The 27,872-nt window shown below is 40.0% G+C and overlaps 1 protein-coding gene across 5 annotated transcripts; it reads left to right on the forward strand.

The window, feature by feature from the left end:
- The first annotated feature begins 731 nt into the window (after positions 1-731).
- Positions 732-27,872, forward strand: MIB2 (MIB E3 ubiquitin protein ligase 2). Of its 5 annotated transcripts, none has more exons than XM_053452089.1 (19): positions 732-851; positions 10,711-11,054; positions 11,730-11,901; positions 13,844-13,950; positions 14,541-14,735; positions 14,835-14,998; positions 15,254-15,361; positions 16,544-16,648; positions 17,359-17,521; positions 18,496-18,629; positions 19,167-19,315; positions 19,917-20,073; positions 20,726-20,880; positions 23,611-23,737; positions 23,877-24,101; positions 24,604-24,782; positions 26,231-26,415; positions 26,758-26,823; positions 27,292-27,872. In XM_053452089.1, exons 2-19 carry the CDS (start codon positions 10,808-10,810, stop codon positions 27,531-27,533), a joined length of 2,880 nt encoding a protein of 959 aa, XP_053308064.1. In that variant the 5' UTR covers positions 732-851; positions 10,711-10,807; the 3' UTR covers positions 27,534-27,872. The 5 variants fall into 5 exon arrangements, with proteins under 5 accessions (XP_053308064.1, XP_053308066.1, XP_053308065.1 ...); XM_053452091.1 differs by having other exon boundaries at positions 18,517-18,629; XM_053452090.1 differs by having other exon boundaries at positions 14,856-14,998.

Here is a 27,872-nt window from a genome sequence, read left to right on the forward strand (position 1 = left end):
TTACCTTTTGATCACCACCATCCCATGGACTTCAGTGGTTACCCCTAAAAGATTGTGCCCACTATGGCCCTTGGAGCACCCGACGAAAGAAAGCCTTGGGCTTAAAACGAAATACGCCTGAGGTTGTTAGTTTCTTTTTAGTGAGAAAATGTCGCTTTGATTTGGTCTACACTTAATGGACATATTTAGCTTTTCAACAACCTACGTGGCACCAATGAGAACTACGTCTATGGTTATGAAGATAAATGTTCAATGATAAATGTTGTTTATTTTCTTCTGGGTGTAATGTGCAAACACTGGACAATTCCATTCCAATGCAATCTATTCCCACCATCTTCATATATATTCCTCCTGGACGGTGCGCCCAAACTCCCCTCACATACTGGGAATATCACCTGGTAACCCTAGCTTGTGCATATATATGAGAAGACATATGTGACTGTATGAAATCACAGCCTGGCAGCAGCCTGGTAATGACCTATGTTTTGTAACCAGCACACAACGTGTTAAAGTAGGACAGACCAGTGCCGGCTGGCTGTTGCTGGGTGATCCCCTCAGCACCTCACTGCAGAGAGCACTAGGGGAGCCCAAACTAACCTAATCTCCCTTTTTAACCGGCCTCTTCGCAAAGCGTGCCGGGAGTTGTAGTACTACTAATGGCAGGCGACACGCCAGTGGAAGGAGCCACGGACTACAGCTCCCGGCAGCCCCTGCGCGGCTGGGGCTCTGCTGTCCCTTCTGTCAGAGGAGAACGACCAAACTGGAAAGGGAAATGCGGATCCGTCACTAAGCAGAATAAGCGATTTACTGAGGAAGCGGGACAGGTTTTTGCTGTTCCCTTATTCGCAAAGGTAAGTACCTCATGCCCACACTGGCACTGCCAGTCATTCTCTATATAATACTGTTTACCCGTGATGACTCGAGATACGGCAGAAAGCAGATATAAGCAGAGAGGGCTGGGTACTTTCAGGTGACAGGGGCACTTTTACTGTGCTGTAACTCGAGTTTGCGTACACAAGGGCCTAGACTGACCCCCTTTCCGTGATAAAAGCCATAGCAAGAATTCAAATGCTAGTGAGCTTTATTAAAATACATGGAAATGACAACATATATTCTACAAATGCACCCTATCAACGTGACACGTTTTGCAGTATTATCATTTATTGTTTTATGTATCGCCATCATGTTCCGCAGCGCTGTACAATGGGTGAAATGTCACAATTATACATATGTGATATATGCACACGTCTAGCGTGCCGTGTCTCGGAGAAATACACACTGCCGATGTGATATATCTCTTATCAATACTATTTTATATCACGGTGATTACTGATCACATTAGGTCGATCACTATATGACTCGAAAGTGATAAAGGGTGAAGAGTTCAAATCCGCCAGCTAATAATGAACCGCACTGTAGCTTTAACCATTTCATAGCCTTAAGTAACTCTATATAGGGATCCACTGAATTGTTTGGGTTTTCGGATAGGTACCATCCATCACAGGCTACGGAATGCTGAGATCTATAGAATGCTTTGCATTTAAAACTAATGAAGATTGAGCGTTAATTATATAGTATTTAATGGATTATATTCTATACATTGTAATCATGTTATTTTAAAATGGACTTGTTTTGCATTCTGGTTTAGCTATGAAAGTGTTAAAGAATGCATACTTAATAAAAATAATATTAGTATTTTGGGTAGAGAATAGCCTATAATGGGTTAAGTGTACATGTACGGTAAATGAGAAAGCCTCGTCAGTGTTATTTCAGAGGGCTTGGTAAACATGCGCGAGTAAAGCTGTTTAGGTTCACCACGCTGACCAATAATTTAAAGGGAACCATTGTTGTAATATTGGTTAATTTTGATATTTAAATTGGAGGCAGAAGTTGGAAGGAGCCGAGAAGTTTAATTTAAATATCCATAGATATTATAACATGCAGGTTTCTGATGAAGATTGTGGCTTTGCTGCTCCATCATGTGACCGGGTGGATTATAAGGCTGCTCACAAGGGCCATCCAAAGAAAGTTTTCCAGGGGCAAGTGCCCCTCTTGCCCCTAGTGTGGATGCCCATTGATCCCCATTCTCTCAGGGAATGTCATAGCCAGTAACTAATGAAATGGAAAGTGCTCGGGCCCCATACAAATATTACTTAACGGCTTATGTACACAAAGGGTTAATAAAAGGGAGCTCCAAAGAGTACTAATTCAAAGCAGTTTGTTTCCTTGCCTCCATTATAACATCGGATACAAAGTTCAAAATACTTTATTGCAACAATTCCAAGATCAATCAAATGCTAAAATGCCCCAAATAATATTACATTGCATATATATAGCGCCAGCAGATTCCATAGCGCTGTTGCCACGCGCGGCAGCCCCCTACACAGTTCGGTTTACCATACTGTGACTTTTCAGTATCCTATAGAACAGATGCGTAGCTTCTATTGGGAATATGTCATTGTTTGCACATGCGCAGAAGTCTGTATAGCACTCGTGTTCACTGTGATGTATAAGCAGCTCATCCATCTGTATTATCAGCAACTGTCTGAACGTGTTGGGTTTTTTTTTTATCTAAGACGTCCCGGAGATTTCAGACGCTGGAGGAATAATCCTGGATTGTGGGACTCGGATCTCAAACCCAGCTTAGTCAGTACATATGTTGAACCCATATTAATCTTATGGATGGTATATAGAATAGGTGCCGTGTGCTGGAATGAATGTATGTATATTTGCTTTAACCCCTTAAGGACAATGGGTTGTCCTTAAACCCAATAAAACCAATGCATTTTGAGCATTGTACGGCTTTGTCTTGAAGGGGTTAAGCTCGGCGTGTTACAATTTCCAGTATATTAAAAAGAGGGATACAAGCGCGGTCATATAATAAGTACAGGAGTTCACATATTGACAGGTATAAATAAAATGGTAGAGGAGGTACCTGCCCTGTGGAGCTTACAATCTAAGAACAGAAAACACCCATATGCCCCGCTTACCCTAAGAAAAACTAAAAAGGAATGCTTGAAGGTGATCCAAGGTGTGATCAAGTTGGGGATTGCAGAGCAGACCATGAGAGCCAAGACATGAGTGAGTGGGCAGAGGCAGACCGGGCCTGGCCAGGGACAACCACTTCCCTTCCTTTATCCCTTTGATGGAATACCTAAAAAAAATGAGCTCCTCCACAGCTGATGTTTGCCACACACAAAGTAACGAGATATGCAGTGCTGTGAAAAAGAGGGACAAATATGCAAAAATAGAAGAAATCGGGAAGGGGGTAAATACTTTTTCACAGCATTGTATTGTATAGAAGATGTCGCTTAAGTTTTGTGATATAAGCAGTGTCCAGTGACACCAGCGATACACTTTTTTATCGTTCATTGACTGACAGGTAGAGTAGAATAGAGTAGAGTAGAGCTTTAAAGACCTCAATGGTCCAGTCCATTCATATATATCAGTATGTGTATATGTGTGTGTGTGTATATATATATCGGTATGTGTATATGTGTGTGTGTGTGTGTGTATATATGTGTATGTGTATATATATATATATATATATATCTATCCATTATATGGTCTGATTTTGTCATCTAAGGCCATGTGCAAGTTTTGTGTATGTTTGCCTCCGATGACGTGTTTAAAGGGCTATAACGAGTGTTTATAGCAATGTCCTGATACTGCGTGACATCCATTCATAGCTGCTATATATACAAATAGTATTGACTAAAACGTTGGGACAGGAATCATGCTATTTGTGTGCATAACAGAAAGCACAGCAGGCCAGGTTTACATTATCTGTAGGAACCCATATAACGTATAATAAGAGATAAGTGGAAAGGAAGCACTCTTCCATGTTGTATGACCTACAGAAAGCTCACAGTCCTGCGTTATCAAAACAGCAAGTCATTGACTGAGTATTTGGAAAAGAAAAGTTATACATAACTTAACACTTTCTCTGCCGGTATGTTCAGCACATCACAGAGCACACTGAAAGCAGACCCCTCCCCTTCGGGGCAGGTGGCTTCGTTGCTGACCAGCCACTTGTGGTGAGAGTAAGTAGAGCACCGTATCTTTCCCTCTGATGTCTAGCTATATATTCAGTGTACATACAGACACCTTGTCGCTTGAGTATGAGTAATAATCTAGATATTATACACGAATACACAGGACTCTGTACTGAATATAGTCTACAAGACGCCATGTTGTTTTTATTCATCACTAATATTTAAAGGTATAGCGTAAAAAAAGTATATCATTTATATTTGCTCATCATAACTTGGATTGTATTACGGTTAAGTGGGTGGCTCTATATCTGAGTTAATGGCTAATTTGCCGAGTATCCCCCTCTCCGCGTTGAAGTCTGATTAGGACAGACTCACGATGAGATGTTTAATATCGGGTTTAATCCAGTGACAAATTGAACACCAGTAATTCATCTGATTCAACGTGAAATGCTAGACACGGCATTCTTTTCATAGATATGTTAGGGTTCTGCATTCCTCGCGTTACTTACGGGCCGGTGTCAGTCTGACTTTTCGTCAATTTAAAGGCGTAGGTCCTCCTTACATTACTTTCTCTTTCACTATTGTTAGAACATAAATCTTGTCTTGATTTATTTTTTCAATATTTCCTTGAAAAGGCTCAATCACATCAGAACAACTAAGAAACCTTCGAAAACAATCGTTTTCAGTTTATGGCAACAACGTATCAGTGCCTGCGTTTGTATCACGTGGCAATTAAATGTTCCTGGCAAAAATAATGGGTGAATAAGTAAATATATACAATTTACTTTAAAAAAAAGTATATATTTTTAAATACATTTTGATTTTTTTTTTAATTATTTAATATTATTATGGAATTATTTCCAGAGGGCAGTCAGCAGTCCTAGGAATGATGTTTCTAATGCTACACATGGTTCCAGCAGTTTTGAATTCAGCACAGCACCTTTTAGCATCCTTAAATGACTTTCCGTGTGCCGCGTCATGGCTGGGAAATAGACGTTCTTGGGCTTATTAATGTATCTCTGTGCTTGAGGAGTTCAACAGTTCATGCCTCCTAGCATAAGCAGATTAAGAAGGGAAAGCCTGCCATAAAAAGAAATAGTAAATACAATAAAGCAAGATATTGTGTAAGCGCAGACCAAAGCATAAGTACTTTATTGATCCCACACGTTGCTTTTAGTAATGCTGCTTCCAGGGCTTCCTGGAAACTAAGTTGTCTTTCGTGTTCGGCTCATCATTCTAAAATCACATTACTTGTTATGGGGCTGCTAATGATTAAGCTCGTTTAGGGTGAAAGGCGTCTGGCATTTAGCCTTCTTTCTTGTATTTGGGTCGTTGTGTGTTCTTGATGATTTCCTGGACGAGTGCGCTTTTATGATCTGGTGTCGGCAGATTACAACCTGTCGTTGAGAATGGAGACTAAAAAGAGACAATTTATAGCTGAAACTAATAATACTAAGGAACCCTTCTGTGTAGATGAATTATTATTAATGATTTTCCTTTGCCTTGTGCTGCAATTAGCATCCGTCCTCCCCATATCTTAAGAAACATGCATATGGTATAGCTTATCTGATCTAATGACCCTACCCAATCATAAAGCCACCATTTATGTATACAAATTTATGTGTAAAAAGGTAGAAGACTTCTGGGGTTTGTCTAGCCCTGTATGTAATAATCCCATATTTAATTAATCCTTTTTTAATAATTGACTTAATCATCTGAGGCATTCTATATAACGTCTGGACGTTCTACACGGTGCTGAGACACACCATGAGACGACTCTTCTGCTTTCAAACTGAATACCTCCAATAATCACTTTATAATCTGTAACCCAAATGAATCTGACGATATATAGGCCGCTCGAGATTAAATGTAATGAAGTATTACTTTGCTGAAGGCAGGGTTGATAAATGAGACAGCCTCCCAGCAGAAGTGGTAGAGGTTAATACATTGAGGACATTTAAACATGCATAGGATAGGTATAAGGTCATCCTAAAAATAAGCCAAGACCAAGGACCAGTTATGGTTTGAGTCTTTAGGGCAGAACCAATGGGCAGACTAGATGGGTGAGGCTGGCCCAGTTACATGGTGGCTCACATTGATCATGACTTGGCTTCCATCTAATTAAAGAGATAGTCCATGTACATTGGGTCCTAATCCCAGTTACATTCTTCGTAACCAGTACTAGCAATGTGCTGGAGAGCAGGTCGGTTTCAGTGCCTTTTTTCAGCTCCCGTACGTAGAAGATTTAGTTTATTGAAGAACATCGGATTAATTAAAAACATTGTTTTCAGCGAGTTCTAGCTCCAGGGCACGGTATAAGATCAAAGGCAGAATTGCTTTTGTCTTCCATAATAGGGCCCTACGGTAACCATACAAAATCATTGTTAGATGGGATTGCAGAAAGATGCGATTGAATTGATTCATTTACTCGTTAGGTGCAGGAGATTTGGAAGCCGAATATGAAACGCTAGAACTGTAAGCATTCAAAGTAGATTATCTTCAAGAATAATTCTCTGCTCCCGATGCCCCCGTGGAGCTCCTTCCTGAATCTTATGTATAATTCAACGGTTCTGGTGGTTTCTGGTAGCCGTGTTGCATTATCACATTATTAGCTCATGTTACATTGTTAAACCACCAAACAAAGTTTAAATACTGTAAATATATCTCCATGATAGGATTTACAGGTTAATATAAGCAATGGATCTTATAAGAAACCAAGTGCATCGCTTCGAGTGGCCACCTTAAATCCCCTTTCCCCAACTTTTGAAGCTCATTCCTCCGCAGTTACTTATTCCTCTCCTTTTGTTAAGTTCCTGATCCTCTGTGGTGGTAGCTGATCCTGGCTGCATTTGTGAAGGAGGGGAAAGAACCATTAATCTCAACTTTCAGAAGGTAAAATAGTAAATAAAATAAACCTAAACCTAAAACACTATAAATTAGTGTTTTCTTGGCATTGTTGCGGCTAACATAGTCAAGCAAAGTAAAATATTTGTATCCATATCTGGCACATGTAAGGGTCTAACATTCTAATTGTTTTGTAGGCACGACTTTTTTTTTTTCTTTTCCAAATTTCGGTCTTTTTGCTGGACTTTCCCAGATTGTAATGATGTCTTTAGTGTTGTGATTCGTCTCTCGGATGGGGGTTACGATAGACGTCTGCTAATCATTTCATCGAGACATCTGCTAATCATTTCATCAAGACATCTGCCTTAATGCTGCCCTGAGCATCTGAATCACGATTCAACCAATAGCTGAGCAGAAGATTTTTCTATCCTCAGAAATCCTATAGAGGGATTTATTAATTACTCTACAGGATTATCACCATCCTCTATCTAGAAAATTGTCCACCTCAGCAAGTGCGAGCAGACTGTTGCTGTCTAAGATAGAAAGTCTTAAGCCTCTTATTTTTTGGCTTATTACTGGCCGGGGAATGCAGAGGAGTACGGAGGCCGCACGTGGCAGGTCCTGTTAGCCGTCTGAAACCACAAGAGGTTACCTAAGGAAATGATTAGTCCCATCATGCAATCGATGGGTGCTAAAGAAACCAATGTAATGAGTTTAACACTTTTTATAACTTAATGTAAAATTCCAATACATTATTCCATTATGTCCCAACCATTCGCACAAATAATATTTTAATCATGTAAAATGTTGCCCACACTCATGTCTATAGTCTTTCAATAGGAAAAATGAGCAGATTGCATGGGCCGCATGGCTCTTATCCAGAGGTGTTTTGGGGATGGGTTCTGCCCTGGCCTTGACCCCAAGCCAGCCCTGTTGGTTACCTCAACCTTACCATCTTCTCTCTGGGTTATAATGCCTTAGAACTGCATGCTATGGAGGCAGTGCCAGCAAAGCACCCATCTCCATATTGTAATTATGCCGGTTACATCTCGTGTCTCCCCACCCAACCCCTGAAGTAAGCGGCCATCCACACAGCCTAATGGACCAGTAGGGCGATGGGCCACCATTGTGTGACAGAGGGGCTTCCCTCCCTAGTCGACCTAGGCCAGAATATGCCACTGCCCTTATCTGCTGTCATATCTGTGTCCCCTACCCTTTGAGTTAAGAGAATGAACATTCAACAATGGGATCTCGAGAGCCAAGTTGTCTGTTACTGGATCATCTCTCCCCGCCGCCTGTTAGCTGGTGTGAATTGGCTGACCACCAGTTCCATGAGTTAAAGTCTCATTGACTTCCAGCGGGGCTCAGACCACAACGAAAAACATACCGGGTTGGCCCCATTGTCCTTTTTAGTGAATACCCTGCGACGACTCTATTTTCACAGTCAGTTCCATAAATGAGAAGAAAGCTGATTCTCACTCTTTAAACAGATCGCTTTGTCATTTCTAACAACTTAATCTGAGCTGTGCATAGAGAATGAGAGAGAAAAGGCCCATCTGCTTATCTCTCTCCTGTTCATTTTGTGGGTAGCGTTATATTACCGTGTCCCTCTGTTCATGCTTTACATATGCCTCTATATAATAATAAAACACCACGTCAAAGCCGTGAGAGAGACATCGAATAAGGAACTGGCAAACCTGAACATGGAGTGTTGCTCCTCAGATGTTACTTTGGACTTTAATTCCACCCACGACTTCCTCCTTGATAGAATAATTCCTGATAATCGACCAGTGTAAGAAACGTATAAAACAATAAAGCCGACATCTGTTGTAATGCAGACCTTTTCACCCATTTTATACACCAAACAACACATTTGGAGCACGTAAATATTAATTAGTAGCTCGGGGCTTAAGAGCGTGCTAATTATTTTTTTACATTCAAGCAAAAGATGGAGCCGTTCTGCTTGCGAGGTGAAAATAAATGATTTAGCATAATTGTAGACGTTTTTTTTTAATCACTTCTGTGAATCATTAAAAGAAGTGGATCTCTGGAGAGCAATAAACAACGTCTGCTGGTCCCTGGGCTTGTTTGAGGGGGACATTATCATTTCTAGTAAGCAAAAAAGAACGGAACAAGCAAACTTCTTTGGGGGGGGGTTATTATAGCTAGGAAGCCTTCGTTCTATTCATATGCTGATTTTGGTGGCCAATATATAAAATTGCTGAAGGACCTAGTCTAGGGTGACCACATCAGCCATGTTTTCCATGACACCTATAATTTTAAATTTTGCTGACCAGCCCAGATAAAGTGCTGCCCTGCAGTATGGGGGATGTATAACGGACCAATTGGTTTCCTTCCATAAGTCTATACGTCCCACATACTGCAGCCTGTTGTTGTACTTGTATCATGAGAACCCATCATGGTTTCCTTTTCTTGTTATTTACTCTCCTGTCATGGATTTGCTTTTGTAAAGTGGCCGGTTGTCATTATAAGCGACCTCTGGCTATAATCCGTACGTTGGTCTCTGATCCAGTATCTCACTAGGGGAAGCCAAGTAGACCGGTTTACTCAAACCTCTTATTTTCTCAACCACAGTCTGAATGAAGGAATTTAAAGGCACTTAGGATATCCGTCTTTGTTTTTTAAGACATTGCAGCTGTGCTCCCTGGATTCGGCAACAAGTTTAAAGACGAACTTCCACCACGGTTACTATTATCACTTATAATGGAAAAAAAACAATGTATTTGACAGCTGCATGTAAGCATTATGTGGCCTAATCAACTAAAAAATGATAAGTCCTTATCTTCCTGTTTTCCAGTAAAGAATGGAATGCCTCAGTTTTAATCACCTAAAGAGACCTCTGACTCATGAAAGGACTTGACTAGTTAGATAAGCAGGACTTGACTAGTTCTGCCATACTCACTGTGGTTAGATTAATATTTTAAAGGACATCACATTTGTATTTTTTTCTTCTCGTTCAGCCGTCGCCGTGGCAATGGGATTACTTTTAATAATCTGGTGTTACTTGCTGGTATAAAAGGAAATAAAATGGTTTAATTAGGGAAGCGTATTCTAATTAGCAGACTGACCGCAACAGAATATTAATATTTGCGTTTTATTTAGTTTATGAAGTTAACAATTCTGTTGCGGATTGTTAGATGACTTTTCTATGGTCCTTCTATGATCATGGAGGTTCCAGCGCTTCAAAGTGTTTCTTTATTCAGTAACGTGGTGGAGAGAGGAGATTACTATTAAACATATAATTTAATACGACAGAACATGAACATTTTCCCCTTTCTGAGCTAATCCTGCCATATATGAAAGGACAATGTAGGTTTTCATTGAGAAAAACCTGGTTTTATCTCAATTTGCTCCAAGAAACGTCCCCTATTCTGGAATGTGGCAACATGATGTAGTATTTCACACTTTCCACACAGTAATGCCTTCCAAATTAAAAGAACAGCGACGTCATCTTTCCTCTTCATTTTCACCAAAAAAGGGAGCAGCTTTTTTCTCTTTTTAGGCAATAAAGCAAAAATCCACCTGAGACAAATCACGGCACAAGCACTTTTATTATCTGTGTGCTTGATTAGCGGAGTTATCATCATGATTTCAAACCTGGGAATTATTAGTGGCTAATGAAATGAACATGGTGTGGGACAGTCGAAGGTGAATAGAAGAGGACTTAATCGTATCTGTCAAATCAAGTGGGTCCTCAAATATATTATCGTGCATAATATTATTGTAATGACGCCACTGGGACGGTGAGCTTATATTAAACCCTAATACAAGCACCGGGCTTTACTTTCACGCAACTATTTGTGATCATTGAATGGCTTACGATTTATTAAGTTTTTTTTTCTTATTTTAGGTCTAAGAAAGCATTATTGTATTCCACGTTAAGCAGGGCCTTCCATGGCAGGAAGTCTTTGACACGATGTCTCCATCAGCCACGTTGCTAGACTGAAATGGACTGTGACCCCTCTGCTAACATGCAGGTGGGAATGCGTGTGGTGAGGGGAGTGGATTGGAAATGGGCCAACCAGGACAACGGCGAAGGCAGCGTGGGAACGGTCGTGGAGATCGGCAGACAGGGCAGCCCCACGACGCCCGACAAAACCGTAGTCGTCCAATGGGATCATGGCACCAGGACTAACTATCGGGCGGGTTTTCAGGGCGCCTATGACCTCCTGCTGTATGATAATGCTCAAATAGGTATGTTCACATAAATGAACACACAAAAAAACATTTGCATACATTTGGAAATAGCCTCAAATTAAAGTAGTATAGTGGGTCAATTGTTTTTATTTTTTAAACACAAAAACCAATATTGCTGTTTTGGACCCATAGAAGGATGTTTTTGATACCAGTTATTTGACGCCATTGATAGATTAAGATGTAGAGTCGCGTAACCACAGAGACCCATCTAATGTTTTACTGACAATCTACATCTACGCTTTATGCTCTTAACATTGTCCGCTATAAGGTATCATAAACGTTTTAGTGTTCCCTTTTAATATGCAAGTGGTATTCTTCTCCATGAACCACACAGAGAGCTTCCTGCTTTAAAACCATTGAAGTATTTCTCATGTTTCATTCAGCCGTTAATATTTCATTAATAAGAAATGCATAAGGAGAAGATAAAGCATGCTGTTGAACTGTATATTTTGTATTTATTCTTAAATGTTGAAATCTTATGGGATTTTGGGGTTTATTCACTAAACTGTGTGAGAGGGCTTATTTAATCTCAGCACATTAACTATCCATTGTGGAGCATCGACCACCAAGGACTGGGGTTGTCCTGGAAGAATGGGAGAGTTGGCTCTATTGGCATAGTGTCATCTACTGCAACTCACCTACATTATTACCAACCGGTGTTTTGTTTCTTAGGTGTTCGCCATCCTAACATCATCTGTGACTGTTGCAAGAAGCATGGAATCCGCGGAATGCGTTGGAAGTGCAAAGTCTGTTTTGACTATGACCTGTGCACCCAATGTTACATGAACAACAAACATGACTTGGCCCATGCCTTTGAAAGATATGAGACTGCCCACTCCCGACCGTAAGTACATATACTTTATACGGTGAATAACGCCACACTCCTTTAGGAGCCTCAAACTCTCTAAGGAAATGTGGCGTGGCAGTTACAGATTCCACCAAGAGGGGGAGTCTTCAGTTCCATATAACATAAGGGCTTACTTACTAAAAGCAGAACTGGCAGGTGAGTTTACATGAAAGTTGTGGTTTGAAGTCCCTTATTTCACTTTTCTTTATCAAAGCAACGAGTTCTGAGCTAGTCCAGTATGATGTATAATTCAACGTGTAAGGAGACTTAGAGCTAATTTATATATACACTATACAGGGTCAGCCAAGTGCTTCCTTCAGCAGCAGCTCACTGGGTATGGACCTTCATAATATACAATAAACCCCAAAAATGTATATAATAATAATTATAAAACAACCAGTCTTGCCTTATATCAAAAGAAACATTTAAATTCTTTATTAAATAATAATAATTATTATACTAATTGTTGTGGTTTACAAAACATAAATGTGGTGTTCTTAGTTAATTGGAATGTAATGCAACGAGCAGCAAAGCCGCTTGATGTTTCCATATCTGTCCCATAAAGCACTTTTATCTTATAGGCTCCATGGGATTCTGATTTCAAATTCTTAAACCAATTGTGGTTTTAACCGTAGTCGTGTTGTAATATTGAACTAAAACAAAACCTAGGTGCAGATAATGGCATCCTTTGACTCAAATTTAATCTATGAATTACATTTTTCTCCTTGAGCATATAATACAGAGCTGTATACAGAATTGTTAGCATTGACACAAATCTGGTTTTATTTCTTTTTACTGCAGTAAACCTCCTTTCATGCTCACACGCCACGCTGATTCTTTATGGCAATGCTAATTAAGTCTGTTCCTCCGTAGAGTTTCATTTATCAGATTATCAGTGTAATTAAGCCTGAGCCATGCTATCGTTTTCACGGGGCATTATAATCAACGTGTTTATCCGGGAAATCGAGCCAACAAAATATTCTGGCCAAGGCCGACTAGGACATTAGCTGCAAACCTCTTTAGCGATCAAACCCCCTGCTATGCCTCTGCTTAATGGGACAGTTACAAGGGAGAGCTCCCCAGCCAGACCATTAACACTATGGAGGAGTGTGCCGAGTACAGATGGCTAATAGCTGTGTACAGTCGCCGGAAAACATCACATTAGGCAAAAAGGTTTTTTTTTTAAAAAAAAATCAAACTGCACAGAACATTTCTAAACCTATTTATCTGTTACTACTGCTATTTTGTGATGAAGCCAGCAGGGGGCGCCAGCAGGCAGGTCCTCGGCTTTCATAAAACTACTACAATGTTGAGTCCCCTGCACTATGATGGTAAAGTACCAAAGTTTTATTGTCAGACCATGGAGCCGAGTACGGTGTAGGAGAATGGGAAATGATTTACGGATGGCTGATTAACGAGGGCCATTGGGGCCGGGTGGTTGATGTGTAATTATTAAATCTTATGTTATTGTTGTGGGGACGGCTGCATTTTCACACCGATAAGTATGTTCCCTCGAATAACGCTGTCTTGGTATCAAGGCATATAAAACATCAAAGGGGTAATACAGAACCCGCTTGTTTACCGAGCATTATAGTCCTGTGGCCTATTGGCTAGCGTATGGAGCGTGGTGGGATTTCGGGTTATAATTGTGTCTCGATGTAATGGAAAGTTCATAGAGACATAATGGCCACAAAACTCATCTGATCTTATTGATCAACCCATCCCTTCCCTGATGTCATACTCACAACTAGTTTGACTTAATTTTAAATGATTTGAAAGCCCCTCTCTGTTTGCTTACTTTTCAGTTGGTATTCAGTACTTTTGTGCCCAGCCCTTGACATGAAAAAGTTTATTAATTATTAATCTGAATCACTTTTATGTCTGTATTCTGTAAATGTGAAATACACGATTATCACAGCTTTTTCTTTTCTATTTACAGAGTCATACTGGGCCCTCGTCAGGGGCTACAGCGTGCTATGCTCAAAGGGATTTTCCAAGGAGCGAAGGTGGTACGTGGCCCAGACTGGGAATGGGGCAATCAGGATGGTGAGCACTAGCCAGAATACCAAGTAGCCGGTCTTTGCCGTAGATGAAATTGTACAACATGGGCTGCCGTAAAGAAAGACGTAAAACAGAAAATATATTTTTTGATAAGAGGTCTATGCAGACCTCCGTATGTATTTTCTTTGGTGGCATGGCTGTAGAAAGTTTTTGGCTTTGCAAACAAGAGAATAATCTTCCATGCGGAGACAGCAGAAATGTCGAGCGGAAAAACAGAAGCCCAAAAAGAGCCAAGCCAGATTTGTCTGCCATTTTTTGTGTTATTCCCAAACAACTTGTAACGCCAGCTATATGTCTATTACGTTATTTATAAAGGGGTCCCAAACACGTGACAGCCCCAAATCATGCTTGCGACATAAAGGTATATATTTATATAACGGGAACTACCATCCTTTAAATACACTGCAGTTATGGAGGGCATAACGCCGCGTAGAATGTGCAGGTTCATTTTGTCTGTTTTCTCCTATGACATTCCAATATCGTTGTTACCTTTCAGTTAAGAATGATGTATTGTTTGTTACTGAAATCTGTTGTAGGACTAGCATGTTCATCCTATGTTCTTTCTTTGTTTATAGGTGGTGAAGGCAAATTAGGTCGCGTTGTTGATATTCGCGGATGGGACGTTGAGACGGGCCGAAGTGTGGCTAGTGTGACATGGGCAGATGGGACCACAAACGTATACAGAGTTGGGCACAAGGGCAAAGTAGATCTGAAATCTATCACGGAGGCTTCTGGAGGCCATTATTACAGAGACCACTTACCCAAACTCGGTATGCCGGGGTTCAGCGGGGTCACTAGTCCAATGATACACAATGCAATCCAACAGCTTTAAAGTGACCACATAGAATTATATTCCTCCATCCATTCAGGGCCATTCCACTTGTCTTTAGGTAAACCAGCTGAAATCCAAAGGAAGGAGAGCTCAGAACGTCATCCCTTCCAGCATGGGGACAAAGTCAAATGCCTTCTGGATGTTGAAATTTTACGGGAGATGCAAGAAGGGCATGGGGGATGGAACCCCAAAATGGCAGAGGTAATGCCTGAACTTAAATGAATACCATTACATTGCATTTAATTACATTCTGCAGCGCTGTCTCAATTAAATACCAAAGTTACAATATAAATTCAACTTAAAAAAGCTGGGTTTTATGGTAATTTGAGATTATTCTTTTTACTAGTGTTCTTGGTTTTCCTTTTAATTAGTAGGACTAAATCTTTGTGTTGAGAGGGATTATGAAGGCATGTCTTGGCACCTTTTCGGGTTTATCTAAGTATGTTTTCTCCGCAGTTTATAGGTCAGACAGGAACAGTGCACAGGATCACAGAACGCGGTGATGTACGAGTTCAGTACAACAGTGAAACCCGTTGGACTTTTCATCCAGGAGCTTTAACAAAGGTAAAATGAATGGACGTCCCCATAAGGCCATGTGTGATGGCAGATATTTCGCGATATCTCATGCTTCATGATATAGTAGTGGTGTCTATAGCATTGATCCATCTGTTCTGTTCCGACCACCTCCTGTTAGCACCGAAGCAGAGGTCTTAAGGAACAGACCTTAATTTTGGGCCGGTTAGAGGGATATCTGTGATCTCCCAAACCCGTCCTGTTCCTCCGCCATGTACTAAGACTGGCGCTCTTGCTCCCTGGGCGCAGGGGCCATATGATTTGCCTCCCCTACTATTTGTATTTAAACAGTATTTTCATATGGTCTGTTATTCAACAGTTTTCCTTTTTTTTTTTTTTTATATGTAAGCATGTAGAAGACAGAATGAGATCAGCCGACTGGCTATATTTTTCATATAATGAAGCAGAAGACATAGTTATACAGTCCATACAATACACAGATTAAAAAGTGTTTTTTAAGTCATTATCTCTATATATTTATTTCACGGTATTCTACAGTCCATTCTGATGGCAAGTACAATGTACATATATGTGCCCACCAGTGGTGGATCTCATTTTGACCATTACAAAAGGTTTCAATACGCCTCTGTATATTTGAAATATATTTCTGGATTTCTGGCAAAGTAACAAATGTGTGAAAGTTCCGAGATTATTATTTATTTATTTTTTTAAACGGCGCTTTCTTGACTTATCCATGAGTGTGTTTGACCTTGGTCTGTGTTCCCCGACCTCCAGCAGGTTCTGAATCATGTGTGCTTCAGATGAACGAGAGCGGCACGTTATCCTCCGCAAGCCTAGATCATAAACGAATGTCAGAAATGGACACATCAAAAGCTTTTGAGTTATCCATCGCTGCTAGCATTTTACATCAGTCATCTATCTTTTAGTCATACCTACTGGCATCTGTTTTCCCTACTAAAAATATCTGTCTGCCAACTAAAATGGTCCATCTGGCTTCTAAATAAATGTGTCCATACCTGAGTAATGTGATCCATATCATGTCTACTGCTTATTCCCTGCCTTAAAATTATCAGAATTTCAGAAACAAGCTTTCTAGGATGAATTGTGATTTTTTTTTTTATTTTATTTATTTATTTATTTTTTTATTATTATTATTATTTTGTTGCACCGAACACCAAAAAAAAAAGCATTCTATTTTTCTTTCCCTTTTAGCACAACAGCATTTGGGTTGGTGATGTTGTGCGTGTGATGGATTGCATGGATACAGTGAAGAAGCTCCAGGTTGATCATGGGGAATGGACAGATGATATGGCCCCTGTGAGTGATTGCGGTTACGAGCCCTAACACTAAAAGACATTTTTTTAACACAACCACGCCAAATCAATATTTGGGGACTCACTAATTCCAAATTTCTTTTGTCATGCTACCTTATATAACGATTTGATCTTTTGTACAATACCAGGAAACTAGAACTATCTAAGCGTAATTGTAAAAGTGGGAATTTATTTATGTAAAAAAAAAAGTAGTCCGCCGTCAGGTGTTTTCTTGTATGTTGCTGAGATCTGATATGTATGAGCAAAATTGCCAGTCTGCTTTACTAGAACACATCAAAAGAGGACAGATTTTGTGAATGCTTTTAAGTGGTATATGGTAAGAAGTGTAACTCCAGGTCATAGGTGGACCCGTTAGCTAGAAACCATTACAAGATCCATAATGATAATTTATAATTTGCATAAAAGCTATGACCATGGAAGCAGGGTATGGACGAATCGTACAAGTCTCAGGACTGTGTACTGCTGGCTTGTGGAAGCCCCTTGGTAATGGTGGTCCCAGAAGGCTGTGTGCCAGGTGTCCTGGTTTGCAATATTGGGGGAAGAGATCCGTGTGCATATGACTTGCGTGTTTGGTGAGCTCTGTGGATTGATTCTTCATGTGATCTTTGGACAGGTTTCTCTGTTGAGTGTGACCTACATTTATTACATGCGACTTCACGTTATCTCTCTTTTTTTTTTTTTTTATCGCGCCAGGCGCTGGGACAGATTGGCAAAGTGATCAAAGTATTCGGAGATGGAGACATGAGGGTGTCTGTTGGAGGCCAGTCGTGGACGTTTAACCCTGCCTGCCTCACAGCTTATCAGCAGGAAGAAGATGCAAACCTCATGACCACTGAAAATGCCAAGGAACCCAAAAGTGAGCGTAATAAAACTTAACAAACGGCCCATTCATTAGATTGGACTCAAGTCAAAAATCTGCTGAACGTGACTTTTAAACTTGGCTGAATTACTCCTGAAATCTGCAACGTTAAGCTGTACTGAGCCAGTAACTTGTACATATCAGTTCTGGGAGCTCAGGAGCATTTCAATTGTTCAGCACAAATATGCAATATTAAATTGACTTTGTCAATACCAGACCCGTTTGTGATCAGCTTGTCTTCGGTTTTAGGTGCCAGTCTTTGTAAACTGCCCCCTAGGTGACCGCAAGATGAAAGAGTTTCCTCCTACGTATTTCTTTTATAGATGAAATGTTACAACATGTACCGTGATTTGTTAGAGCAAAATGGCTAGAATGAGAATGATTGCGTTGATGAAAAAAAGAACAATCCATAAACTATTTTCATTAATGCAATCCTAATGTAAAGAACCCCCCTTTTATTTCTCTAATCACACCCATACCTTGGCTTCTTTATACATGATGGTCACACGCAAGGCAGCGATAGCATTTATTTTTCTAGAGCTATTTGGTTAATGGCCATGTGTATTTGACAATGTAAGTTAAAGGTACTTTATATATATATATATATATATGTTGTCTATGAAAAGTAATTTCCTAAGATTTGCAAAAACCTATAAAGGAACAAGTTTGATCTGAAATAGTTACTGCTGTTTTTCGGCAGACTGTACAAGGAAATTTGCTCTTTACGCATAGTAATAAAACCATCTTTAGAGCAATTAAAAAAAGAAAATTGTGTTGTGTGGCCCACGTATCATGCGCTTTCTTCAACACAATTAATCTCAATGTACTTCGTCCTACTGTGGCTCTGGGCCAGCTTTCCCGACTATTTTTGATGCCGCTATGAGCTCTGTTGGTTAAATGTCTGCCTTTATATATAGGGCTCAGGGTGAAGCGGGAAGACTCGTAAATGAATATGCTATTTGCATTGGCAGGTGCTCTGGTTTCCATTTTAGAGAAGCTTCTTGCACAGAAGTCGGATTGTGAAAGCCCTAGCTCGTTGGTTATTGAAGCGGCCCATGGCAATGCCGCCAAAGTGAGAGAGATTCTTCAAAAACACCCCGACAAGGTACAGTCATTCCAAATTCATGATATGGAAGACCCTCGCCTTACTTTTCGAAGGGCCATGTTCACAATCTGTTCACCGCGGGGAACGTTTGATGGACCAGTATCGTCTTTACACGTTTTTTGCCGGACTTTTCAGAGAGTGGTTAGCTAAACCTTGGCTTGCGTCCAATATCTTTCCTCCCCATGAAGTTATCCTAACCAGAACCACAGCTGCTTAGCATCACACAGTCAGTCTCATTACATAAAACTTAAGCTTTTGAGTGCAATCCTGAATTATAATGCATTTACTAGTATCAAAAGTTAAGAAAAACTTAACGAAATGTCTACGTCATTATTGGCCGTGACTCCGTGCAGCTGGTATTCGGCAGAACCTACTGCCGGTCACAGGCTAATTTGCAAAGCTTCAAATGACAAATAATGAAACATGCCAGAGGTTAGCAGAAGGGTTATGTCTGACTTAAAAGTTCTGCTTGTAATTGATGCGTCCAATCAAACAAGTTGTCTGAATGTCGTGGCTGTTTTATATTTTCCATGGTAGGTGGATGTTAGAAATCAGGGCAGGACGGCTTTACAGGTGGCTGCCCACCTGGGATTCATAGAGGTGGTGAAGATCTTACTCCAAGCCAATGCAAACATTGACCTTAAGGATGACGAAGGGGACTCTGCTCTGCATTACGCCGCTTATGGGTGAGAACTGTTGGTGGTTAATGAAACCTGGTTCCTTGTTATGTCAAAGCAACATGAGCCTTATACTAAGACCCTTTTCTATAATAATGATGACGACGACCCAGAGTTCTCCAGTTGACATTCATCAGAACTGCTAAACTGTTTGACCAGTTTGTCCTGTTCGAATTTTCAGTAACCCTTATTTCAGCATCAGCATTCTGCCCCTATGTCCCTACCTAGGCAGATACCGAATCTGCCTTTATTTTCTGAAATGGCAAACTATATAGTGATTTATTTGGTGATCTATGTATACCCAGTGCAAGAAGAGATGCCATCAAGGGTTATAAGCCGAGATTCAGTGCACGGATCCCCATCACACTTGCCTCTTCAACGCATATCAAATAATTCACATAAAAAGTTATTGTCTCTACTGCTTAGCGAACAATGTCATTTATAACACACTCTGCGGAAGTAGCTATCATCATAAAACTTTACATAATTATTATGAAGGCAATACGCAACACGTTTTCTTTCCATATAAAAAATAATATGTATAAATACTGCCTAATTGAATGGAAACATTGTAATGTGTACGTTACCATTTTCAACCTTTTTTTCCCAGGAACCAGGCTGCTGTAGTCAGGGTGCTGCTGGGAAAAGGAGCCGACACGGAGCTTCTTAATAACACCAAGTTCACCGCTCTTTACATAGCCGTCAACAAAGGGTTCACAGAGGTGGTGCAAGCCCTGTGCGTTCCCAACTCTAGCATCAACATCCAGGTGAGAAACGAAGGGAGGAACGGGAAGGATCTGATTTTTACTTTAGAAAGTTAGATATTCTGATACGTATCTGGGGGGTTTCCCAATATATTTATAATGGTTATTTTGGGTAGTAGCTGGCTTTCAATCATTGTTACACATCATACTTGTAATGCTTTGTGCAAGCTTTATATAAAAGCCCACGTGGGATATTTTTATGGGCAGCCACCTCTATGACCAGTGACTAGAAATGCATTATATTGCGCTCATCATCAGCCCCCCAAAAAGCATAACCAGGATCTTGTGCCTCAAATAAACAAGTATGCCCTTAACCTAACTACAATGCTAAGGTCTCAGTTTATCAAAGCTTGACCTGAAACTTGGGTCTCAATGACCACACAGAATTAAAATGGGATGGGCATATTAATATCCTAAATATAAGGTTTGAGTTTTTTATAGCAGACTAGATAAGCTGAATTATCAGTTTATATGTTCTGTATCGGTTGTTGGTGTTTGTATTTGTAAGTTATGGTGATTTGTCACATTGAAGCATCATTGATGTCTCCGTCATGTTTCACCTTCTGAAAACCCAGTATGCATTTCAGTAACAGTAAATCCACGCTAAACTGGTGTTAAGGTAGACTTTTAAAGAGAGTTCTGTCTTTGTTTGTAGGACTCTCGTGGTGACACCGCTCTTCACTGCGCCATCACAGCCGATTTCAGAAGCATAATCGAGATCCTCACGGAAGTACCCAACATAGATTTTACTGTTCAGAATAACCAGGGATTCAACCTCCTGCACCACGCGGCGTTAAAGGGCAACGTCCTGTAAGTCAACCAGCATGAGAACGAAACCTTCTTTAAAGGTCGATAACCCATAGAATCCAAACATATATACTTTATGAAAACATGTAAAACATTATGTAATGTGTATATATATATATATATATATATATATATATATACACACACATATATATATATATATATATATATATATATATATATATATATATATATATATATATATATATATATATATATATATATATATATATATATATATATATATATATATATATATATACACACACTAGATACATGTAAACCTTATAGAATGTGAGATCCATGTTACAGCGTGCCAGGGACAGCTCTTTCAAATCATTTTCCTGTCCTGAAGTTCTCTCCCGTCTCCTAACCTTTCAAAGGCTGTCTGATCTATTCAACAGCAATCAGCAACTTAACCGTAAGATAACTTACTGGGGAGGAATAATCATGCAAATCCTGAAAACAGGACGCTAAGAAACACTCTTCATGGTATATTTATTACATAATTATGTGTTATGTGACTTTGTAAAGAAAATGCTGGCAATAGGAAAGAGTGACAGGTCTGCATTAATAATACTTGCAATGTATAGTAAGATGCGTGTGTTGGACGTCTATGATTGATCAGGTATCCATGGAGACCATACGGCGCAGTCCCTTTTTATACACCGCCGCTCTTTGTCAGTATCTGCTCTCCTGGTCCTCAGTGGAGATAAAATAGAGAAGTCACTAGAAATGATTTTCAGTATCCGAGACACATTTTTATATAATTGCGATAAAAAAAACGAAATAACATCTCGTGCACTAAAACGTGTAATTTATACGCCACAAAGGAACACGCAGCTATATATACAGTAACCAGAAACTCACCACACGCTTAGCCCTGATCATAGGGACCCAGCCTTTGGGAAAGCAAGTGGTGGCAACACACAACATCACCGGAGAGAAGTCTCTTGAGTTATTGTCTATGATTACTGGTTGGGAATATTAACCCTTTGACAGCTAGATAAGCAACTCAGTGGAGTGAAGTTGTTGGTACAGAAAATAAGCTCCTCCGTTTGCCTGTTCTGGGTAAACGCTGTGCAAGCGATACACAATGCTTACGGGACAGTCATCAGATCCTGAGCCGTGCTAGTCATTTACAACATTAGCACCGTCTGCGACTTTAATAGTGAAAACCTTATTGTATTATTAATGAATTGATTAATTTATATAATGCAATCATGTTGCACGGTGCTTGTAACCAGTAGCCCAGAAACATGCTGGGGTTTATTGAGTGAATGGTGAGTTTTGGTGATATAATTTATCCACCGTGCACCATGTATGGAGTAAACCTCACTACGGCCTTGGTGACAGCTGGATCTTTATAATCGTTGGCCTTGGCCAGATTCAGAATAGAAGTGAGTTCTTAGAAGCTGCCTGGAATGTGGTTTATGATGTAAACAGTGTAAATTTTAACCCTGACATTGGTAATGTAAACAGTTACACTAATCCCCGTCGTACACATGAGTACTGTTTTATTATATTACAGGTAATATTCCCATGAAGGCTTATCCCACCCAGGACATGTACACTGACAGCTTGACCGTAGACGCATTAAATGCACAACAGAAAATTTTAGTTTTTTAACATCTTAGAAAGCTCATTGTATATTACATCACCTAATGTGATGGGTTTCCTTTAACAAATAGGCCTCTCAAAATGTAAGCATTTGGTAGCAATTTTGTCGAGGCCACGTATAGAGATGACAGATACGTTTTAAATAAACATCAGGCCAGCGTATATGATTAAGGTGAACCGTTTTAAAGAGCTTAGGGCCAATTTGGGGAATCCTCCTGCATCAGGCATATGATCTATCAATAGGAAAAGCCTGGATCTGGCGCTCCCTACAACTTATTTCTTGTAACTTTTATCGTGATTCCTAACTGCATATTTCCGTATTAAAGAGACACTTATAAGAAATGTTCCGGGTTCTATGCCCCTTCTTCTGAAGTCATGGTTGATGTAGACGCCAGAGATATGCTGGAGACGGCTCAGACATGCAGACAAATAAATAGCTTCATTGTAAAAATCCAGTTCCTTGTCATCACATTTTCCACCGCGTGCTTTAAAAGCCTGATCACTGGCCATGTGCAGCAGCTGCCTTTGCTCACAAATACATTTCGTGATTCGTTTTTCCTTTATTTTTCCTTTACGTTTCAGTTTTATAAGGCATATCCAGGTTGTCTCCCTTCTACGCTTTAATTCCTTTTAGCTCTATAGTTATCAAGTTGAAACGGAAGCAGCTCTGGTGCAAAATATTGAGCAATCATCATAGAAACCTGTAAATATTTTTTTGTCTGTTTTGTCTTCACAAATATGAATTCTGTATCAGTGACACTTGCAGCATATCATTATTTAAATCATATGTTATATTTGTGTGACCTAATGTCCCTAACAGGACCCCGTAGTAACTTTGATAACACATATTCAGGAGTGACAACGTGATTCTTTCACTGGCTAACGTTTTGGCAGGCGTTCCAGTGGGATTTATTCACTAAACTGTGGGTTGTAGTCGAGTCGTGTTAAAGGATTAAATTATTGCATTACGTAGGGTTGGCTTGCAGAGGTTGCCCCTTTTTAATGCATAGCTTAGCCGATGTGGTGACGTCTCATCTCATAGAGCCTGGTGATTGTTTTGTATCCATGTAATATCTTGTAATTGCATTACTGCGTGATGATCTTCTCTTCAAGGGCTGTAAAAAAGATTCTGGAACGCGCACGTCAGCTGGTCGACTCCAAAAAGGAGGATGGATTCACGGCCCTCCATCTGGCTGCTCTCAACAACCACAGAGAAGTGGTGGAAATCTTAATTAAAGAGGTGATACATTATTACGTGTATTAAAACGCAGTCGCATTAAGTTATTAAGCAGAATTTCGTTTCAGACGAATGTGCTTCTGGATCTGCATCTGTCCGCACGATACCAGCTAACGGTTCGCTGTGTTTTTCCTCGGCGTAGGGTCGCTGTGACGTCAATCTCAGGAACAACAGAAATCAATCTCCCCTCCATCTGGCTGTGACCCAGGGCCACGTCAGCTTGGTGCATCTCCTCCTGACCGAAGACGCCGACGTGAATGCAGAGGATGAGGACGGAGACACGCCAATGCACGTCGTCATAACGCGTCAGCATCTGGAATCTATCGAGCTCGAGCAAGACGGGGATGGCTCGGCTCTGCTCGCTAAGGTAATGGAGGAGGACATAAGGATGGTCAACGTTAAACGTTCCCACTCTGTCGAGAGGGGAGCTGTCGCCTCCATGGGTCTAGAACAATTAAACTGCAACATAATCAACAGTTTAGAAAATGCGAGAGAAATAATATAATGGGGAGGAAAACCTGAGAACGGGAAGGTGCGATGGTTGCTCCTGTGTGTGCACCGTTACTTAGGTTTGGTAATTGTCATCAAATGTAAATGAATGCATGTATTTTATATTTTTTATAGGGATGTTATTCATTATATAAAAAGGAATACAATATGATATATTGCTTCCTTTTAATATATTTGAACCCAAATTGTTATTACCAGCCTGACTTATAATAAGAATGTGATTATAACACAATGGCTTTTATTTCCATTCCGGGATATATATATAGATTGCCCTTTTTTGATTTAATAAAACTGCTATATATTAAAGTATTATATTTCCTTATATTTTGATTATACTCTGGTATGTTGTCGTTCTGTAGCTGCAGGCGTCTGGTTTGTTGGGGAACGTGGAGATGAATGCCGGTACCGCAATGGCCTGCTTTCTGGCACAATCGGGCGCTGATATCAACTATGCCAATCACCGTGGAAAGTCCCCGATGGATCTGATAAAAGATGGGAGGATAGCACATCTTGTGAAAGCCTTCTCCCAAAAATACAGGTATCATCTTGCATCATTTAGTAGTTGCCAATATGTTAATTGAATAGACATTACAGAAAACTAGAAGGGTTAATAATATACCAGCACAACTTATAGTATGGAATCATACATGTGTATATGATTTATTTATTAAGCACTAACATGTACTTAGCACTTTAAAGTGCACAGTACAGGAAGGGGGGGGGCAGGAGGTTCTGCCCCATAGAGCTTACAGTCTAAGTAGTTGTAAGGAGTGGATATACAGTTACAGCCAGATACCGAAGAAAGTAAGTAAATTCATGAAATAAAACAAAAATACAATAACTGTATGTATGCCGTGGTTTACCTGTTTTGATTCTTATGAGGAAAGGACAGAATGAAGGCAGTGATTCAGCTCACAGGGCACGGTCAGGTAACGTGCACTAATCACTCAACCTTGTGTACATATTTGGCAAATCACAATTTCTTTACAATGAATGTTATTTTTAATCAACTGCTTGTCCGATTAGATCAATGTAAACCTCTGGGCCGCCCATTCAGATCAATTAGGTTCAATTAAGGTAAACTAGTTGAAATAACGTGTCCAGATCTCCTTGACGCAACCCTGAGCCTGAAATCCAGTGCAGTCTTAACAAAAAAATATTATAAAACATTGCAAACTATCATCATATATACCTTGCAACTGTTCTACATAGATATGTGAGTAGTAGAATGTAATTCATTTAAATAATGGTTTATAGTGGGGATAATAATGATGTAATACATTAATAATTACCTGGATTTAATTTATTTTGGAAATGTGCCAGCATTGCAAGGGTTATTAGATATATATATATATATATATATATATATATATATATATATATATTTTTTTTTTTATTTTATTTTTTTATTATTTTTTTTTTTTTGGAACCTTTATATGGTTCATTTCAGAAAGATTGTGCTGTCAGCGTGTTGCTCTGCTTTCACTTTGACCCATAGCCATGAACAAGGTTCTGGTTCCACTAGGAATAGCCCAGTCCAATAACAGCTAGGCTGTCGTGGTTTAAGCTGTGGACGCCTCCCCCCATCCACAACAAGGGGCAAGCAAAGTTCAGGCAAAACAAGGACAAAATCCAGGAGTGACTCACAAATTAATTCCATCACAAAAGACAATAACCAGTCATTTTAAAGAAGTCTGTCTCAGAATCCCAGCTTTCATAAAAAAAGGAAAGGAATTGTTTCCTTTTACAGAAAAGATGACTAAGTGTTTAGAAAGAAACTCTAATTCTTAAAGGTGCAAACATGTGTTTGCACTCGCATTCTATATAAACTACTTCCTGTTCCATCGAACAACCATCCAGCATTCCACTTCCTACTACTTCCTGCCACCCAGGCCTCACATTCACAAACATATTAATTAAACAGAATTATTATTATTATTATTATTATTATTATTATTGGTATAATAACTGTCGTCTTTGTTTCAGAGAACATCTGACCGAGTCTGGCTCATCCACCATCACCTGCAGCCTGCGCAGGGTTCACACTACTCCGAACACGGTGACCAACCTCAGCCTGCCGTGTGCCGCCAGCCCTTCAGAGTGTTTGGTTTGCTCAGAAATGGCCGTACTCATTAACTTCTTCCCTTGCCAACACAGCATAGTATGTGAAGGTAAGGTGGTTCCGGCCAGTGAAACCAGAGCTTTTCTTTTCACATCCCCAATTAATGTATATAGCGCCATCATAATCCATAGCAGAACATTAACTTAATGAAACGGAATATAACAAGTGCTCTGCTCAGATGAGTTTATAATCCAAGAGACAATAGAAAAATAGGTTGAGGTCACATTTTTAGAACATTATCCACCTCTAGCCTGTCCAAAGATGCGGGGGGGGGGGTAAAAATAAAATATATCAATGTGAAATAAAATAAAGTGTGTTTGTTACTGGTACGCACTTTATTGTGTCTTTAATGACTTTGTATTATGTATCTCATTGTGTGCTCTCTACCCAGAATGTTCCCGGAGAATGAAGAAATGCATTAAGTGTCAAGTATCCATAACCAAAAAAGTTAGGCAAGGTGAGCTCACAACATGGCTGTGATTCTAGCAACACGTTGGCACTGGGTGAAATGGCCCTAGTGCCGCTCGCCCCGACTTGCCCATTTTGGCTTGATAAATAAATTGATTTGTGTTTTATATGTAGCTGTATTTAGCATTCTTTGCACTTACAGGGTATTGCGTTTTTTTCTCCCATGGTATTACCATTGATATTATTATTCTTTTATAACATACATAATCTAGTGAAAACTGTGCTGTTTTAAGATTTCTCATTAAATCACCTTTTGCTGCTCCGAATTATCTTGGCTTTAAACATACAAATATCAGGGGGTCCTGACCTAGCCTGTGTTGATCTTCCTATGGGTCAAATACCAAACAACCCTTAGGCCAAATCCAAATACTTATTAAAAGCCAGTGATTGACTGAACTTTGACCTTATACCTATGTGTGTAATATTAATGTTTTGTTTTCATTACGTTCATTTCTAGATAGCACAGAGGTCGATTCCTTTCCTAGTTTAGACACATCAGACCAACGCAAGATCATGGAAGAGCTCCAAAACCGATACCGGCAAATGGAGGAGCGCATGACCTGTCCAGTCTGCATCGACAGCTACATCAACCTAGTGTTTCAGTGCGGACACGGGTCCTGCGCAGACTGCAGCATATCCCTGAGCACCTGCCCCATCTGCAGGCAGGGGATCAAAGATAGGATTCAGCTATTTGTCTAGCGAATGACAGGGAAGCCATTGGTGCTTCTGCCGCGTCACCTTAGATCCTGAAGACACAATACGACATGCCGTGCATGACAGCGTGAACGTTTTTAAGACGAGATGTCCAGAAAGGAGGTTGCCCTAACTTTGCTTAAGGGGAAGTGTGTCTGCTGTGTGTGTTTGATACTCTAAAGACAAACTAATATATCTATATCTATATATATATATATATCAGTACTGGAAGGGCTAATCTGTATTGCAGTCTTCCTGAAGAAATTTTCCAGACACAAAGACAAACTCGTTCTCATCATCCCATCATTAAATACAGCTGCCCGGCCCTGCCATTATACAGCTGTA

Source organism: Spea bombifrons, chromosome 12 (genome assembly GCF_027358695.1).
Source record: "Spea bombifrons isolate aSpeBom1 chromosome 12, aSpeBom1.2.pri, whole genome shotgun sequence".
Classification (NCBI taxonomy): domain Eukaryota; kingdom Metazoa; phylum Chordata; class Amphibia; order Anura; family Pelobatidae; genus Spea; species Spea bombifrons.